Source organism: Panthera onca, chromosome D3, assembly GCF_046562875.1.
Source record: "Panthera onca isolate mPanOnc1 chromosome D3, mPanOnc1 haplotype 2, whole genome shotgun sequence".
In the NCBI taxonomy this organism is placed as follows: domain Eukaryota; kingdom Metazoa; phylum Chordata; class Mammalia; order Carnivora; family Felidae; genus Panthera; species Panthera onca.
The window spans coordinates 82,649,920-82,668,377 of NC_138350.1; the positions used below are offsets into that span (position 1 = coordinate 82,649,920).

Genomic DNA, 18,458 nt, shown 5'->3' on the forward strand with positions numbered 1-18,458 from the left:
AGCAAGCAGGTCATTTGCATTCTGTTTCTGTGATTCGTTTTAAACTATACTGTCCGTTCACAGGTTCTAAGTTAGTTTGATTCTGGATCTGGGGGCAGGGTCTCTCTGAAAGTTTTATATTAACCTTTTACTTTATCAAAAACCCTGGATCCTAACCAATTCAAAACAAGTAGCTCAAGTTTAAATTCATCTGTATGTTTATTATAATTTTATTATTATCTTAAAATCAGGATATGCTTTAGGCAAGACTCGAGAATTATTTCTGGAATAAAACATATTCTAAAATAAACATAGCCAAATAAATTTCAGAACACATTTTAAGAGCTACTAATGATTTCCTTTATGTTACCGTTGAACAATCCATAACAATTCAGAAAAGCTTAATTCTTAAAATATGCCTATTTCTTACAATATTAAGTATCTGAATATAAAGCATAATGTTGGCTATTATTATTTATTGGTAGAAAATTAAAATTTCGATCTTTGTAAAATCCAAATTGTCTTCAACTAGCTTTGTTGATAAATTTGAATCTACTGAAATAATTGATTTTATAGTAAATATATATACATATAATTGCTTACATACATATATACATGCATATGTACACATACGTACATACATTCAGTATTCTGAAAACTAGTTTATATATTTTTAAAAATGTTTTAGGACATTTAATAAGCTCCCACAGTTGCAAACGATACTTAAGGTTATTGTGTAGTGGAACTGAAAACAAAGAACCATCTGTTTTTAGCTCTACTTTTTGCAAATGAAAAGAGCGAGTTCCACAAGAGAAAATATGTGAAATAAATAGTGAAGTAAAAATAAACGAGCAAAGAACGAACGAACGAACGAAAGAAAGAGGGAGGGAAGGACTTTGAAGTAACGGTGATATGTCTCAAACTAAGTATGCTTTCTATTCTTTACATAGCTAGCAATTAAATTGAAATTAGGTTTTTGGGGGGATTAATATGTCTGACATAATAGTTATAAGCTACAGAAAAATCCCAGCACTTTCTCTTCATGTTTATGTTTGTATATCATGTTTCTTTATGCCATGATGAATGAAAAAATAAAAATTAATTAATATGTGATTATTTATTTTATAGAATTACAAAAAAAAGAACATTTCTTTATCACATTGACAAAATGTAAAAGATTTACTACGAATTCCCAGTGTTAGCAGATTTTTCAAAAATTTGAGGAATCTGGAAGTGGAAAGCTTGAAGGTTACATTTTATTTTTTTAAAAAGAAATTTATACATAACTTATGACATAAGAGCATGTAATTCATACAGTTAAATAAAACTTACTTTTATCATTTCAAAATGGGAGGAATAGTGACAAAAGCTATTATATATAATATATGGCAATGTTTAGACATTAGCAATTTATTGCAAGTCCTTACCTGACCAGGGTCTGCATTTTCACAAACATATGTGTCATAGTATTCAGAGAACTCGGGAGCATGATCATTAATATTAAGAACTTGCACATACACAGGAACTGCAGAAATTTGTTGCACATTGTCTGCAAATTGATTAAACAGAATGAAAATAAAGAATGTTAATGCTCTCTTTAGGGGGGAAAAACGGTTATGAAAATTGCATTAGAGACTGGGTGGTATATTTTTATTTTCCTTGAATAAAAGACATCCAAGCACACGATCTATTTATCAATCATATATTTACCAATAGTAGCCGAGGAAAAAATGTCCTCAACACATTCAACTCAACCAATACTAATCAAGTGCCTTTTACCTGCCAAGGACTCTAGTTAGAGCTGATGAGAAAAAGTAGTGAAAAAGATGGGCAGGTATAGGAACACCTTCCTAACTCTAGCAACTGTTGAACGTATGTATATCAATGCATTTAATTCTGATATATATGTAAATTAAATTAATTAAATTTAATATATTAAATTAAATGTAAATTAAATATATTATATATATATAATCGTCCCCAACTTTACTGATAAAAACATTGAGAATTTAGTTCCACAAATTACAGTTAAATGGCTGGCCTAAGGTTATAGCTGATGTAGAATAGGCAGTTTAAAAAGCCAGCGGTAAGGTCTCTAAATAGCACTGTTTGGTCAAGTATTAAAAAAAAAAAAAGAATAAGGATCTAAATACATTTGAAAATAATTACAATAAAATCTAGGTAAAGTTTTATGTATACATTGAATTGGGAAGATTTTCTGAAGTGAGTCAAGAAATACAGAAACTATGAAGGGATGGAAATATATGGTTAAATACATTTTTTAAATGTGCCCCCCCCCCAAAAAAAAAGTAAAAACAACAACAACAACAAAACACCATTGATCTGGAAAAATGTTTGCATCATAACGTGAAATTTTAATAGCTCTAATTTTCAAATTCTGACAGTCGATATGAAAAAAAATGGGGGGAAATAATCACAAACCAGAAATTTGTGGATGCGAATATACAAATAATCGATGCCAGTGTTCTTCAACCTCATCACTGCTGATATTTTGGACTGGACAGTTCTGTTTGCAGGGGTGAGGGTGGGAGAGGGCTGTCCTGTGCTCAGCATCATCTCTGACCTCCACTAACTAAATGCCAATAGCATCCATGCCCCGAGTTGTGATAATCAAAGTTGACTTCAGACATTGTCAAAGGTATTAGGAGGCAAAACTGTGCACATCTGAAACACTGCTCTATCATAATATTAACACACACTCTGGCTCACCAGCAGTGAGGACAATGATGCCTTAGTCCATGGGTTCTATGTTAAATATGGAAAACAGAGACAGTGCTGGAGGAGTACTGAAAAATAACAAGGATGTAAACCTTTTCCAGAATCTAATCTGGCAGTAGATGGTAAGAGTTAAACTACAGGTATCTTTGACCCCATAATTCCTTAGGGAAACCTGTGCTATGGTCCAAGGTACTAATACATACAAAGAAAGAGTAGGGGATCCGATTCATTTATTCTACATTATTTTTGCATCTCAAATAACTGGAAATTATCCAAATGCATATCAAAAGGGAATTGACAAATAAATTACAACCATACTATGAAATTGTGTGTGCTTATTAAAAATGGATGAGTTAATGTAATAAATGTATCAGTGTCCATGAGCTATAAAAATAGATTTTAATCTTGATTCTCAATTTGAGAAAAAGCCACTGTCTCAGTGGCTTTTCTGTAAAATGAGAAAGATACTAGTAACTTACCTTATAGAACCATTATAAAGATTAAATTAATTAAAAGATATAAAGTATTTATAAAATTACTTAGGATATACATAAGCAGTAAATATTAAATATTATTATTTTATTTATCTACTAATCAGGAGTGATAGACACCACATTTTGTGAAATAATAATAAAGCAAATTGCAGCATGATATATTGTATATTTGCATATCATTATCTTAAATGTTTTTTTAATGCTGTGGGAAGATACTTATAATTAAAGAACAAGGGGAGGAAGGTATCTTTGTTGTTTTAATGTCTTTGTAATATCATGTTCATTATTTGAAAAGCATTATATTTGCAGTTGTCATTTGTAAGGACAAATACATTAAAAAAACAAAAATGAGGCTTAATTCTTCCAGTTGAAAATAATGGGAAAGACTTTCCCTCTTTCCTCTTCTTAAAGTATTTACTTTAGGAAACTTGTAATTTGTGTTCTCTGTTTTTGTTTGTTTGTTGTGTTGTTTGTGTTCTTTGAAATGTACGTAACCCTTTAAAAGCTATTAAATAAATGTCTTGCCAACTTTACAACTCAGGCCTATCTTCGTAAGCAGTGGGAGCCAACTCTTTAAAATATAATTATAGAGGAAAATAGCACTCCCAGTTTCTGTTGGAGGGTAGGAGCCTAACCAATTTCAGCAAAGGCTTTGACCCAAGTCCAAAACTCCCTCTTGTCCTCAAAGTATGAGAACTTTAGTTTTCTTTTGGATAAAACCGGGCAGCAAACACAGATGGTCATGCCAGCTACCCAGTGAACATAGAGGGAACAATGTGTGATACGTCGTGTGAAGTCTTCCTACTTGAAGGCTAGTACTTGGTTATCTTGAGAGCATGATGTCTGATTCTATAATAGGGCGAAATTTCTTCCGGTCTTGGAAATCTCAGCAGATTTCTCTAATGCACATGAAATTCCTGGTTTAATGCTTTTCAACGATAAAACTGGTTTCTCTCTATTCCGTTATGATGGATTGCTTTCTGGATTGGGATGAGAGTCTGTAATTATTTCTTCCAATAAATGACAGTTGCAATTATGATAAAAAGTGTAACTTATAATTAATTAAAATTATAATTTGCCAGGTTTATGACATACCAAAAAATCCAGCCTCTACCATTTATCACCTTAGGATGGTGACGGCTTACCCTAAGAATTATCACTGAGATTCTTCTCTGTTGTTGTTATGCTCAGGATAAAAATAAATAAATAAAACATTATGATATAGTTATTTCTAGATATTTCAAGATAGAACTATTCAAAGATTAAGGCTTAGGGTGCTTGGGTGGCTCAGCTGGTTGAGCTTCCAACCCCTGATTTCAGCTCAGGTCAATGTCTCATGGTTGATGGAATCTAGCCCTTCCTTGGGCTCAGAACTGACGGTGCAGAGCCTGCTTAGGATTCTCTCTCCCTCTCTCTCTGCCCTTCCCCGGCTTGGGCTCGCTCTCTCTCTCTCACTCTCTCTCTCTCTCAGAATAAATAAACTTAAAAAAATAGAGCTTACATTTTTTTATGGTTTAACCATGTAATATATATAGCCACAGAACAAATTTTTGTTTAAGTAAAACAGAAAAACTACTTCTGCTACATTTTTTTTTAAAGTAGTAAGAAATTCATTTAAGGTTTTTATCTTTTTTTCCTGGAAATTCTGTTTAAACTTAGGTTTAAAATTGGTATAACTACAAAATTGGTATAATTGGTAATTGGTATAACTACTATTATATGTATATATATGAACTTATGAATATATATATATATATTCATATATATATATATATATATGTTCATTTAAGAGTAGTTAGGACTTTTATTCACTTAGCTGGCATACTGATAAATAGCTTGGTGCTTAATTTGGGAATGTTTCCAGGAAAGAGACTAAGCACAATGACCTTCATTTGCTGGGGAAACAAATGTTAAAATGGAACATCTCTTTCCTATAATCAGCATAACTGTTACATTGCAAGCTTTATGGTGTATACCTTGCACAGCAAATGTTCTCGGTAACGATTTTGTGACTTCCCGGGTTTCCAACATTCAGGTGTTCTGTTCATATTACTGTGGAGACTTATATGGTCAAACAGTTGTCTTTAGATGGATAAGAATTTGGCACCTATGAACATTTTCTCCAAAATTGTGTAACATGTGTTTGTGTGGAGTAAGAAAAAAATACCAGAGAGAGAGAAAAAGTATGTGATAATTGGTTACTTGGGGTTATAAAGTTCCTTCTAGATAATTAAAAAAAATGAAAAAAAAATTCAAACACGTCTTGAAGGATGAATTAAATATACACTAACTTTGGGGTTCTGCAAAGGTTTATCTAATTATATTTTATTTTGACATTTTATTCCCAATCGTGTAACTTTTTAGCTTTATAATAAAAATAACAGTGGGACTATCAAGTCTCTTTTATCTAAAATATATACATATACATATATATATATATGTATATGTATATATTTTAGTCTAAGAAACTGATTTAAAATGCCAAGAGCAGATCAGCATGAACTGTATAATTCCTGTTCTTGATAACATTTCTAATCACTTATTTCTGAAACAGTGATTAACTTCTAAGTATTAAATTCTGTGTAAAATAAATATATTCAGTTTATATTCAGTTTGCCTTTCACAGGCATTTACAACTTTGTTTTCCTTGACTGCACTTTAATCTTCTTTTATTTATAATTATTTGTTTTAATACAATATTCTATGATCCACAAAATTTTAAGTGTAAAAATTTACTAAATAAATTGGTACTTTTTGCATCAAGTGATCAGCTTTCAGTGTTGATCTAATCATATTTTATGAATTTCTGTATCTAAAATTACATATCTAATAAATCTCTTGTTTTATTCTATTTTTACCTGAATTTATTTGAAACCCTATTTACTTGCTTTTCCTCAACAGAATTTAAATGTTTTCAAGCCCACACTAACTTATTGTTTTTAAATGTCACATGTATTTTATGTCGCCATCTTCAAACATAAAACAATTATTATGATATGAATAGGTTCTGACTTTAATGTTCCAAGAGCAAATTTATTTTAAAAAATATGTTTTAACATACTTTTGCCCAATAAGACAATGTTCTTTAAAATCTATTCAAAAAATTATTCATCCTCCAAACTGCCTTTTAATGACTGTACCGCACGTTTCAATGACCAGCCCATCAATTACCAACCACACATTCTTTCATCAACAAATGAAACAACAAATGGCCGAAACAACAGTACAGAATGAGATGAGCAAACCTCAGAGAACGGTCAGAATCAGTATCAAAGGAGAATTTGGCTAACATACTGATGGAGGTGATCAGTGGGTGGCCTTGAGGAAGTCGTACAACACAAACAGACTTAAACCCCATGTTTGAGTAATTGAAATTATTTTTTTATGTTTATTTTTGAGAGCGAGAGTGAGAGAGAGCATGAACCGGGGAGGAGCAGAGAGAGAGGGAGACACAGCATCTGAAGCAGGCTCCAGGCTCTGAGCTGTCAGCGCCGAGCTCGATGCGAGGCTCAAACCCACAAACCACGAGATCGTGACCTGAGCCGAAGTCAGACCCTTAACTCAGTGAGCCACCCAGGCGTCCCTAAACTTTATTTTTTTAAGAGTAAAAATGAAAAAAATCAAATTTGATCGAGATAACTGTGCATATATTTACATCAGAAAATACTGAGAGCAAGTACCATTTTTCATGTTCTCAGTAAGAGACAGTGTGGCCTAGTGTGGCAAGAGATTTAGACATAGGCTTGGGAATAAGATCTAATGGTGATCGGTCCCTGGATTCATCACTTAGCAGTTGGGCAAATAAACTGCAGTTTCAGATTTGTCTTCTTTGAAATAGGAATAAAGTGGCCTCAATTTTTTATTAAGAGCCGTAAAAGTGCTACTAAATGTACTTTCACACAAGGTGTATATGCATATGTCATTATAAAAGTAACGTATTTAATAAAATATAATTCCTGAGTAGTCAACAATACTCACAACCATTTTGCAAAATATAGGTTTTATAAACAAATATCTAAAGATACAACATGACAAAGCTATCATTTTTTTTTCTTGTGAATCACAAATGGTACTCAGTTTTTATAGCCATTGTCACTGCCTCTTTATTTTCCCTACTATATATATATATATATATATATATATATATATATATATACACACACACACACTATTATAATATCTATGGCCCTTAGTGTAAACCTGTGTGATAAGTAATACTGTAAACTATCAATTGAAATAGTTTTATTGCCAGAATATTAAATGCGTACACACCTACACACATACATAAAAGTACATTACATAGAACATTTGGAGCCACTGTTTTCCTTAATAAGGTGAAGCCTGTTGATAAGCTGGTAAGGAGGAACAGTTTATAAGACTACTTCCGTTGTGCTGGTCACTGAATCTTGGGATATCACCTCTGAACACAGTATGTATGCCGTGACATAATTAAATTGATTAGATAATATACTCTGTAGTATATATGTAAATATACATAAATTTGTTGAATTAATAATTTTTATGGACAGCAGTGATCTTGCAACCCAGAGATTTGTGTACTGTTTTTGCTTCATTTTGTAATGCTACCATTTACTTCCATGTTCTTAAAAAAAGGGCGGGGGGCGGGGGTTGGGCAACAAAAAAGTTACATCAAACAATATCTCCTTAGAGATCTTCATGGCATCCTTTTGATAAAAAGTAACCATGTAATTAATGGGTTTGGTTTAATTGGATTATTTTGCAAACTTTTCATATCCATCGCTCATTCATCCTTTTTTGTATTCTTTCATAAAATATTAGAATATTTTGTGTTTCAGAATACACATAATACATTTTATTTTAAAGATTCTGCTTTCTCATAACTCACATGGCAGCACTTCTAATTTAACAAAAAGTAAATGATATATCTTTACAAAAATTATCCCTTATATATAAAATAAGCCTACAGGTTCTACCAATTTGTTAAAACATGCTCTTATAATAGCTAAAAAAAAAAAACTATTTTATAGAGAAACACATTTTTTCCAAGCTATCCACTCTTCCCTTGAACTGATTTGAATTCTTTTCCTCAATAGTTTGGTAAATAGTGATATTATAAATAATTTGTTCTCAGAAAGCCCAATGAATAAAAGCTTCTTGGTTTAGAATAAGCATCTTTGTGTTTTCTGACACCAAGAGCCTTGGCATTTCTTCTGTTGCAGCAGACTTGTATTCCCTGTAACATTTGCTTCTCATCCTTTGTTGTTAAGTTAAATGGAAAATTCAAAACCCAGACTCCGTTCTCCTGCTGTGTTGCCATAGAGCTATTCAATGCAAGACAAAAAAATATGCAACAGACGCTTTCCACTCTCTACTCCACCATATCACCTGCCAAGTGCTCAATAAAGTGAGGAATCAGATATACGTTTAAAGGTTTCAAAAAGAACAAGCCACAGAGGCAAACAAGATTATTAAAAATTATGAAAAACAGGTTAAAGGATGCATTCTAGAACATTTCATATTCACAAATTTAATTCTTTACTGAACTATAGGAAACCTATCAATTGGATTAAAGTAATGATTTTGATAGTCTTTTATATTGCGTTATATCTATTCCTTTGAGCTTGAATTAAAATGGTTGACTTAATAATAACAAATTAATTGATCATCGCGAAGACACTATCCAAGCAGTAAATTAGGATGATTTTATCTAATTTTTACAACCTGAAAATGGAATCATCTACCTATACCTGAAAACAACAACGACGACGACGACGACGACGACGACGCCATACCACAAACAATACTGGTCACCGCCAATTCCTGAAGATGTGACTATCAACACGACTTTCACTATGTGTTTAATTTGGAAACATGTTACTGTTTGCAATGTACCAATGGATGTTTGTTGTTGGAATCCTTCATATTCTTTCTCATAATTTCATTGATATATGATTATTTTTAAATGCCTAAGTTCTAAAAGGCTGTGTTGGAGTGTTATCCTGTCCCTAATGTCCAAGAGTATAGCGAACATTTTCTTCCAGAAATAGAACAAGGCACGGGCATCCTGTATGTGACTTCTAGAATAGTCCCCTTGTGAACTAACAGAGTCAGTTTAAACTGATTATGGTTAAATGGAATGATATTACTAGTCAGTTTTAAATAACATTAAATTTAAAATTTTAATTCCCACTCATTAGGTTTACTATTCCTTGGATAGTAGTAAAATAATGTAGAACATTAATTAAACATTTCTCTAAATTAAAAAAATTTGCTCTAAGGGAAAGATTCCTACGCAATAAAATTCCAACTTCTTTCCACCCATAAGAATTTTTTTAAGGGTGGATATTTTTTTTTCTGTGTGGAATGTACATAAGACTTTCTATTTTCATTAAACTCATAACTTATAAGAGGACCCACAGAAAATATATATTAACTATATCCCATTTAAAAAATTGTAAAAATTATATTCAATTTGTCATAATAAAAAGTCTTAAAGTATTTAGTGGCAAATATATGTATATTTTTTCATATTTTTAATTTAAATTCTAGTTAGTTAACATATAGTGTAATACTGGTTTCAGGAATAAATTCTAGTGATTCATCACTTACGTGTAACACCCAGTGCTCATCCCAACCAATGTCCTCCTTAATGACTGCTGCCCATTATCCCATTCCCCCCACCATCCTCCATCAACCCTCAGTTTATTCTCTTTCCTTAAGAGTCTCTTGTGGCTTATGATTTGCCTCCCTTTCCTTCTTTTTCTTTGCCTTATGTTCATCTGTTTTGTGTCTTAAGCTCCCTATATGAGTGAAATAGCATGGTATTTGCCTTTCTCTGACTGCTAGAGGGTATTATGCTAAGCTAAATCAATCAGTTAGTGGTAACTATACACATAAGCTGTAAAAGGAATAGACAGACGTTGGTAATCTAAAATAATAAAATAAAATACACATACATGAATTTTGACATATTATGTATCATTTAAGTCCAATTCCAACAACGTTTTAAACTAGCTGTTCCCCCTACATTTGGAGATTACCGAATGGTTTACAATATTTGGTGAACCACTGTGTGGTTCCTAAATGAGTACTTACATTTTTCTGTGGCTGTGATACTTAGGTTGTACCAAGCATTAGTCTCTCGATCGAGAGCATTGGTTGTGATTATTGTGCCATTGTCATCAATACTGAACATTTTGCTTCTCGTAATAGAATACCTGCAACAACAACAACAAAAAAGTATTCCTTAATTTTATTATTTTGCCTAGGGAACTGTGATATTTAAGCTATTTTAAGGCAATAAGACAAATTAAATGCATGCTCCATATAGCTAAATGACATAATGCCAAACGGTGTTTAGAAAGGTACATGAATATGGTTAAGATTTAACTCAGAGAGGAAAAAAGAAAAAAAAAAAAAAACTAAAATAGTCTGAGGTTCGAGCTTATGTACGCTAAATCTAAACACATGTAATTCATTCTTATTCCCAAAAGACAACTTTAATATGTGAATGACTTATTTAAACATAAATGGTAAAAGGGGGCGCCTGGGTGGTTCGGTTGGTTTAAGCATTGGACTCGCGATTTCTGCTCAGGTCATGATCTCACAGTTCATGGGTTCGAGACCAGCACCAAGCTCGGTGTCAGGATTTACGCTGACAGTGCATAGCCTGCTCAGGATTCTCTCTTTCTCTCTCTTTCTTTCTCTCTCTTTCTCTGTCCCTCCCCTGTTCTTTCTCCCTATCAATATAAGTAAATAAACGTAAAAGTAAATAAATAAATGGGAAAATGTCATTTGCAAAATTAACAAATCCAAATAAACGGGTAAAGATGAATGCTTGCCAACCTTTGTTTTTTCCCTCGAAGCCACGTAAAGCATATCCTCACCCTAGGCTGCTCTGAGTCTCTTTCCTACACCATACAGTGGCTTGCTAAATGTGTGTGTCATATTTTAATTACTTGATTGCTGACATATGAGAAATGTTTGGTTTTGTTTGTTTAAAGGAAACACTCTGATACTTTTTAAAAAATTATATATATGTGTATATATACATATACATGTATACACATATATATGCATATATTTATACACACATATAAAGTAATGATAATAGATGGAATATGCTATTGCTAGAGCATGCATGGAAAGAAGCCAGATGATAAAATTCCTTCATGCAAAGCCTGGAAAATGATCTCAAACTCCACAATGAAAGAAGCCTTTGAAGTACTCAGCATGTCTTATCTGCTTGCAAATGATTAATAATAAAAATTAAAGAAGAGTAATAACTTGGGTTCAGTGATGACTTCTCATTGCATGTATATTTCTGAAGACTTTGATGAGACATCAGTAAGTTTTTCCATAATTATGTGGCAAGAGATGAGAATATTTTAATCTCGAATTGACAGGTCTCTAAAAATATCACACTGATTTGTAGACTAGTGTTCAGGGGAGAATTAAAATAGAAATTACAGAGAATTAAGCTTTAGAGGAATTTGGTTTTAACTCTATTCATTTTTAAACCTTCAATAAGCAATTTACTTACATATCCCCAAATGGTCACGTTTCCTCCTTAAGAGATTTGCTGACAAAAAGCAACCGTATGGGGCGCCTGGGTGGCTCAGTCGGTTGAGTGTCAGACTTCAGCTCAGGTCATGATCTCACAGCTTGTGGGTTTAAGCCCCGCGTCGGGCTCTGTACTGGCAGCTTGGAGCCTGCTTTGGATTCTGTGTCTCCCTCTCTCTCTGCCCCTAACCCACTCTCATTCTATCTCTGTCTCTCTCAAAAATAAATAAACATTAAAAAAAAAGCAACTGTAGTTTAACAGTTAATATTTTGTATTAATCATCTAGAATATCCTGTTTCTATAATAATGCATTCCAAATAAAACCGATTAAATGTTTGAAATAAAATTTTCAAATAAAAGTTTTTAAAAATGATGACCTTGAGTCATCAGGAACATTTTAAATAATAGCCAATACATACCATTCAGGAAAGGAAAGATGTGTGCAAGGGATTTTAGAAAGAGCTGGGGCTAAAAAAGCTTAAAATGTGAAGATTTGATGTGTAAAAGATCAATCTTTGGTTCATTTCAGAATTCCTTTTTATGGAACTCTTTATTCTTACAAAAGTGCTGAATGAATAAAATGTCACTGCATGAGTTTGCCATTGCTAACAGCTCTTGCCTACATGGAATAAACAAATGGCCCGTTCCATGCATACTTCTGCAGATGCCTGTGTCTCTCGTCCTTAATCCTCACGTGGCTCTACAGAAGTACTACCCCCACGTCAGACAAAGCAACTGAGACACATAATAGCCAACCCCATACACAAAAGTCAGAGTTTTCCAACCAGGCTACAGCTCCCCTGGGTGTCTCAAGGATTAAGTGCTTCCATTCGTGCACAGCTGAAACGTGAAAGACAGTCCCCTTCCACAGGAGAACACCCCTGACACTTGGATACCCCCAAAGCTCTTCCTGTTTCTCCCTGTTTTTCACATACATAACTTCTCAGATTGTTCTTCCTCTTTACTTGAATTTCAGTAGCTTCCTTGGAGGGATTTCAAGGAATGGGTCTGAATTCAGGGGCTTGGAGTCGTTCAGAGTATTTCCCTATAGTATCCTTCAATGTCTATGGGAACAATAGTTATGTTCCCTCTTTCATTTCTGATCATGGTAACTTTTGTCCATTCTTTCTTTTTTCCCACTTGGCTGTCTTGCTAAAGACTGATCAATTGTATTGGTGCTTTTTTGAAAGAATCAGTTTCTAGGGGAGCCTGGGTGGTTCAGTCGGTAAAGCCTCTCACTTGAGCTCAGGTCACGATCTCTGGGTCCATGAATTCAAGCCCTGCATTGGGTTCTGTACCGACAGTGCAGAGCCTGGAACCTGCTTCATATTCTATGTCTCCCTCTCTCTCTGCCCCTTCCCCACTCAGGCTCTGTCTCTCTTTGCCCCTCAAAAACGAATAAATGTTAATAAAAAAACAAACATTTGAAAGAATCAGTTTTTGGTTTCCTTGCATTTCTCTATTGTTTTTAAAGTCATTGCTTCTGCTGTGTTTTATTTCCTTCCTCACCACCACCGCTCCCCTCCGACCCCGCTTGCTTTGGGTTGAACCTGCTTTTGTTTTTCTATCAGAAAAGAATATACTGTCATTGTGATATTGATAAAATATTTCAAATTTTGACGATGGGTTCAGTTAAAAGGAAACTTCAATAATGTCCAAAGAATGAGTCATACACAGAAGTGGCAAAAGGGTACATTCCCTATATCTGGACCCTAAACAATACAGTAATACATAGTCTTAGGGATAAAAATGAAAATCCTAAGGGAAATTCCTTATGAAGTTCTTCATTAATTTTGGGGTGGAAATGTTATCACAGACAATTTCTGGACTCTAATTCCTAGCACACGAGGCCCCTTAAAACAACCGCATCACCTGCCTTTCAGGTCTAATTTTTACATTCTTTCTTCATACGTGCACCCTGGTTTTTCTTAAACATTTACCACATAACTTATTATTGTAATTTATATCAAGGCACATTTTCGCAAGCTTTTCTGTCCTTAATAATGACAACCTGGCAAGAACAATCTGTTAAGCCAGTTATCTCACCCAATACTTGTTGAAACTGGGCCTGGGAATCTCCACCCTTCAGAGAAATAACAGGTAATTCCTATATGGAAGGAAAAACTAAGTAATACGAGTTATTAGAATTATGTATAATTTAATCTGCTTACTATGTGTTAATTTCTTTCCTCCAAACAATGGAACACTGCTGAGGGTAAAATAGAATGCCCTATCATTTCCTTTGGTATCCATATGGCTTGCCATGGAATGAGTATTAAGGAAGATGTACCCCATTAAAACTCAAACTGAAATCATTTAGTATTTGATTTCAAACATTTTTTTGGACATTGTGCTTCCAAAAAAGAAAGAAAGAAAGAAAGAAAGAAAGAAAGAAAGAAAGAAAGGAAGGAAGGGAGAAAGAAAGAAAGAAAGAAAGAAAGAAAGAAAGAAAGAAAGAAAGAAAGATGAGTACCAACTGAAATGTGTTCAAGGGGCTATTTTCATCCTAACAAACATATGAAAAACAGTCTTATTTAAAAGGTACCTCTAAATGAAAGAATATCCATTAGAGACATTAAATGATAGTCCTTTTGGGTGCCTGGCTAGCTCGGTCAATTAAGTATCTGACTCTTGATTTTGGAGCAGGTCATGATCTCAGTTTGTGAGATCGAGTTTTATGTTTATGCTATCAATGCAGAGCCTGCTTGCGATTCTCTCTCCCTCCCTCCCTCCCTCCCTCCCTCCCTCTCTCCCTCTGTCTCTCTCTCTTTCTGCCCCTCTCCCACATGCAATGTTTTTAGCTATGTTCATAAGCATCACTGTCAAGCATTGATCATCCATTGCCTTAATTATACCACTACAATTAGATCATTGTTTCCAACCCTTTATTATTATAAATTATGATATATAGGGGCGCCTGGGTGGCTTGGTCGGTTAAGCGTCCGACTTCGGCTCAGGTCATGATCTCACGGTCTGTGAGTTCGAGCCCCGCGTCGGGCTCTGTGCTGACAGCTCAGAGCCTGGAGCCTGTTTCAGATTCTGTGTCTCCCTCTCTCTCTGCCCCTCCCCTGTTCATGCTCTGTCTCTCTCTGTCTCAAAAATAAATAAATGTTAAAAAAAAAAAATTAAAAAAATAAATAAATAAATAAAAAATAAATTATGATATATAAATATCTTGATCCTTAAAGCATTTTCTAGAGTTATGTATTCTTCAGTATTCTCAAAAGAACAATATGTAGGTGAAGAGATATATTACTTCTAAAAACATCTACATTCCTTTACTGGGTTTAACTGTATACACATATAAGTAATACCACATATATACTTACATTTATAACTCAAACTACTATTACTAAATAAGAACTATATCGACATATTAGAAGGCAGTGTTAGGGATTACAGTGGAAGAGTGGGAGCATTCCTCTTTCTCAAGAAGTTTCTTCTTTGTATCATAGCCCCTACAAAGTGCAAAGCAGTAACCAGCATCTACTAAGTACATGGAAGTTTGTATAATTCTCTGAACTGTGAAGAGTTGAAAGCAGATGAGTAAAGGAAGGTAGTGGAAGGAAACATGTAACAGGTTTTGTTGTTGTTGTTGTTGTTGTTGTTGTTGTTGTTGTTTTGTCTAATGAGGCTTACAGCACAAATACTGGGGAAAAAAATGAAGGTATAGTACCTGAAAATAGACTAGTTTAATAGATGGCAAATACTGTTTAATAGTTATTTCTAACCGATTGGACTGATTTCATTTTTACTACTTTAAGTGGTATCCTGTGAAGGCTTTCTCAATTTTGGAATATAAATTAAATAATATTTTTTATTTTTTTATGTTTATTTATTTATTTTCAGAGGGAGAGAGAATCCCAAGCAGTCTCCACACTGTCGGCACAGAACCTGACACGGGGCTAGATCTCATGAACTGTGAGATCATGACCTGAGCAGAGATCAAGAGTCTGATGCTTAACCGATTGAGCCACCCAGGCGTCCCAAATTAAATAGTATTTGAATGGACCATAGGTCATCAGCTTTGCTTCTGAACTGATGCAGTCAATGGTTTCTTTTCCCTCACCTACTTGCCCCCAATTAATAGAGCTGATCGCACTGAAGTTTGGTTGGGGATTGCCTATTGCTTGCACAACTGCAGTTGCTTATTTCACTGCAACTTTATCAATAGTGAGCTCCCTGTTTTCACAAGGTTAAACTGTTGCGAGTTTGAAAACTACCAAGAAGAGAAAGAGAGATTCATCTCTGTTACATTTGTGTGAAATTTTATCTTCAAGCTAACTTGGATTCACTCATTTAGGAAGCCAGAACTAGCCTTCCAAACATACCTGATAGGAGAGTTCCTCTGATCCGGATCTGTGGCAGAGACCATGCCTACGAATGATCCCTGCGGTCCGCCTTCGAAGACTTCAAATAGGTAATATGGGAGGAGGAAAACAGGAGGCTCATCTTCGTCCTCCACCTGGACCTTAATGAGGGTGCTGGAAGCTTCCTCATGGTATTTCAGGAGCTGCTTATCAACGTGGCGGTTTTTAACATTGGCTCTAATACGATAGTCATTCTGGTGCTCAAAATCCACTTTCTACAAAGAAATACAGTGTACACAAGAAGAAATGGCTTCAGTAACCTAAGTCATTACTTGGAAAAAAAAAGTTTGGGTTATTAAGTCTCAGTTGCTTTTTAGTTAGGTTTTGCTCTTTAGGTAGTTGGTAGGATCCCTCTGATAGTATCATTAAGCAGCTGCATAGCAAATCCTGCCACGTGTTTTGTTATTTACATCTAATGTTTTGGAATAATAGCTCTATTTTTAATTTAGGATTAAAATTATACTTTTCTGTTCATAAATTTCTTACGGAATTGAGAATTAATTTAAATCTTTCCCAAAAGTTAGTCCTTTAAAAATCTTAAAAAAAATAAAAAATAAAAAAATTTAAAAAAGACTGTTCTTTGAGTAATTTGAGAGTCTGCAATAACTCTCTCTCATCTCTCAGCTCCTTTGTTCCCTAAATCATAAATCACAGGTTCTCATTTCAATTACTTAATAAAGCAATAACTAACTGGCTAAACAAAATGATTTCATGTATTTCTGATTTGAATTTGTGTTATGCTGCAAAGTAAATATTGTCCATACAGCTACCTTTTTTAATATCACTATTCCTTCTTGTGTCTCATTATTAGTAATTATGTCAAATGTTTGAGAATCATCTTCAATGCTGTAATCCATTTCTGCATTTTCTCCAATGTCATTATCATATGCCATGATTTTTCCTATAGAAGTCCCAGTGGGTGCAGCTTCAGAGACAGTCAAACGGTAAAAACCTTTAAAAGCAAAATTCAAGAGATATCACACAAATAATAAGTATAAGAAACTCCCAAATATAGCACCGTTTTTTTGTGTGGACTATGAGAAAACCCATATCCTCACTTTCCACCAGTCACTTGTTTTTTTCTTTTTTTTTAAATCAATATCTATCGATCGATCTATTGGGCTATCTATACTTTCTTTATTTTTGTAATCTGTATTTTATTTTCCCTAATATCCTACTTGAGCGTCTATTATTTTCTCTCAAATATACCCTTGGAAGTCCTATCACCAGTACATATAATTTCCAAATTTCTATCCACATGCATATTTCGTCAATAGTTTTGAATTTATTTTTTTATTATATCCTTCAACCATCTGAATTGATAAAAAGAGTTTTCAATTTCACTCATTCTCTGATATCTAAAGTTATCAGTAAATGTAAGTGTGGATTAAAGTTGGAAAAGCCTAAAACAAATAAGTGAACTCTAAGTGTAATAGTTTGATTTTTACATTCTGAGCCTGAGTGCATTGGCCATAGTGGAAATGAAAACAAACAAACAAAAAAGATAGATCCATGGGAGTCGGTGAGCGGATGTGGTAAGACAACCGTGCTGGAATCACATGACCCTATTGTTTTGGCCATGTGAAAACAATGGCAGTTATATTTGAAATACATAGATATAAATATAAATAATTGAGCTCTGTTTATTTTTCAGAATTGACTTGCATAAAACTGATAAGGAGTTAGCTATTTGTAAATTATTATTTGTGATTTCTGTTAAAATGTGGGAAATAATCATGTATGTCGATATTCTAAAGAATGAAACTTTGTAGAATTTTAAAAAGAGCATGTAATAGAATGTTTTTTCAAAGAGATTCTTGCTTTTTGGGGGTGCCTGAGTGGCTCAGTCGGTTTGGTGTCCGACTTAGGCTCAGGTCATGATCTCACAGTTTGTGAGTTTGAGGACCCACCTTGGGCTCTGTGCTGACAGCTCAGAACCTGGAGCCTGCTTCGGATTCTGTGTCTGTCTTGTGCTCTGTCCTCTCTCTCCCTCTCAAAAATAAATAAACGTTAAAAAAAATAAAAAAAACCAGATTCTTGATTTTTTTAGACGTATAGAGCAAGTCACTTCACAGATTGCCTTGTGAGATTGTCCTTCCTTTTTTATTTTTATTTTTTGGCATGGGAGAAATGTGATTTAAAAGGTGTCAATACTTTTACTATTTTCAGGAAGTAACAGCTTAATTGTGCTGCAGTGTTTTTTTCCCCTCCACTGCAGGAAAATGTATAGTTGAGAAAATATAATTTCAGGAAGAGGGAAGAGCAAGCCAAAAGGCCACCAAGCCAGTGACCGAGAGTAGGTCAGTTGCCTCGTGTTGGTTTGTCCACAAG

The 18,458-nt window shown here is 34.0% G+C and overlaps 1 protein-coding gene across 3 annotated transcripts in view; it reads right to left on the reverse strand.

Moving 5' to 3' along the window:
• Nucleotides 1-18,458, reverse strand: part of CDH19 (cadherin 19) — a 102,384-nt gene that overhangs the window by 30,493 nt on the left and 53,433 nt on the right. For 2 of the 3 annotated variants that reach the window (XM_060614052.3, XM_060614054.3), the window contains exons 6-9: nt 16,898-17,079; nt 16,089-16,342; nt 10,290-10,411; nt 1,407-1,528 (exon numbers count right to left, since the gene is read on the reverse strand). In XM_060614052.3, coding sequence (XP_060470035.3) covers nt 1,407-1,528; nt 10,290-10,411; nt 16,089-16,342; nt 16,898-17,079 — 680 coding nt within the window. Of the gene's footprint in view, nt 1-1,095; nt 1,207-1,406; nt 1,529-10,289; nt 10,412-16,088; nt 16,343-16,897; nt 17,080-18,458 lie in introns of those variants that run through there. The other variant, XM_060614055.3, reaches the window with a different exon arrangement.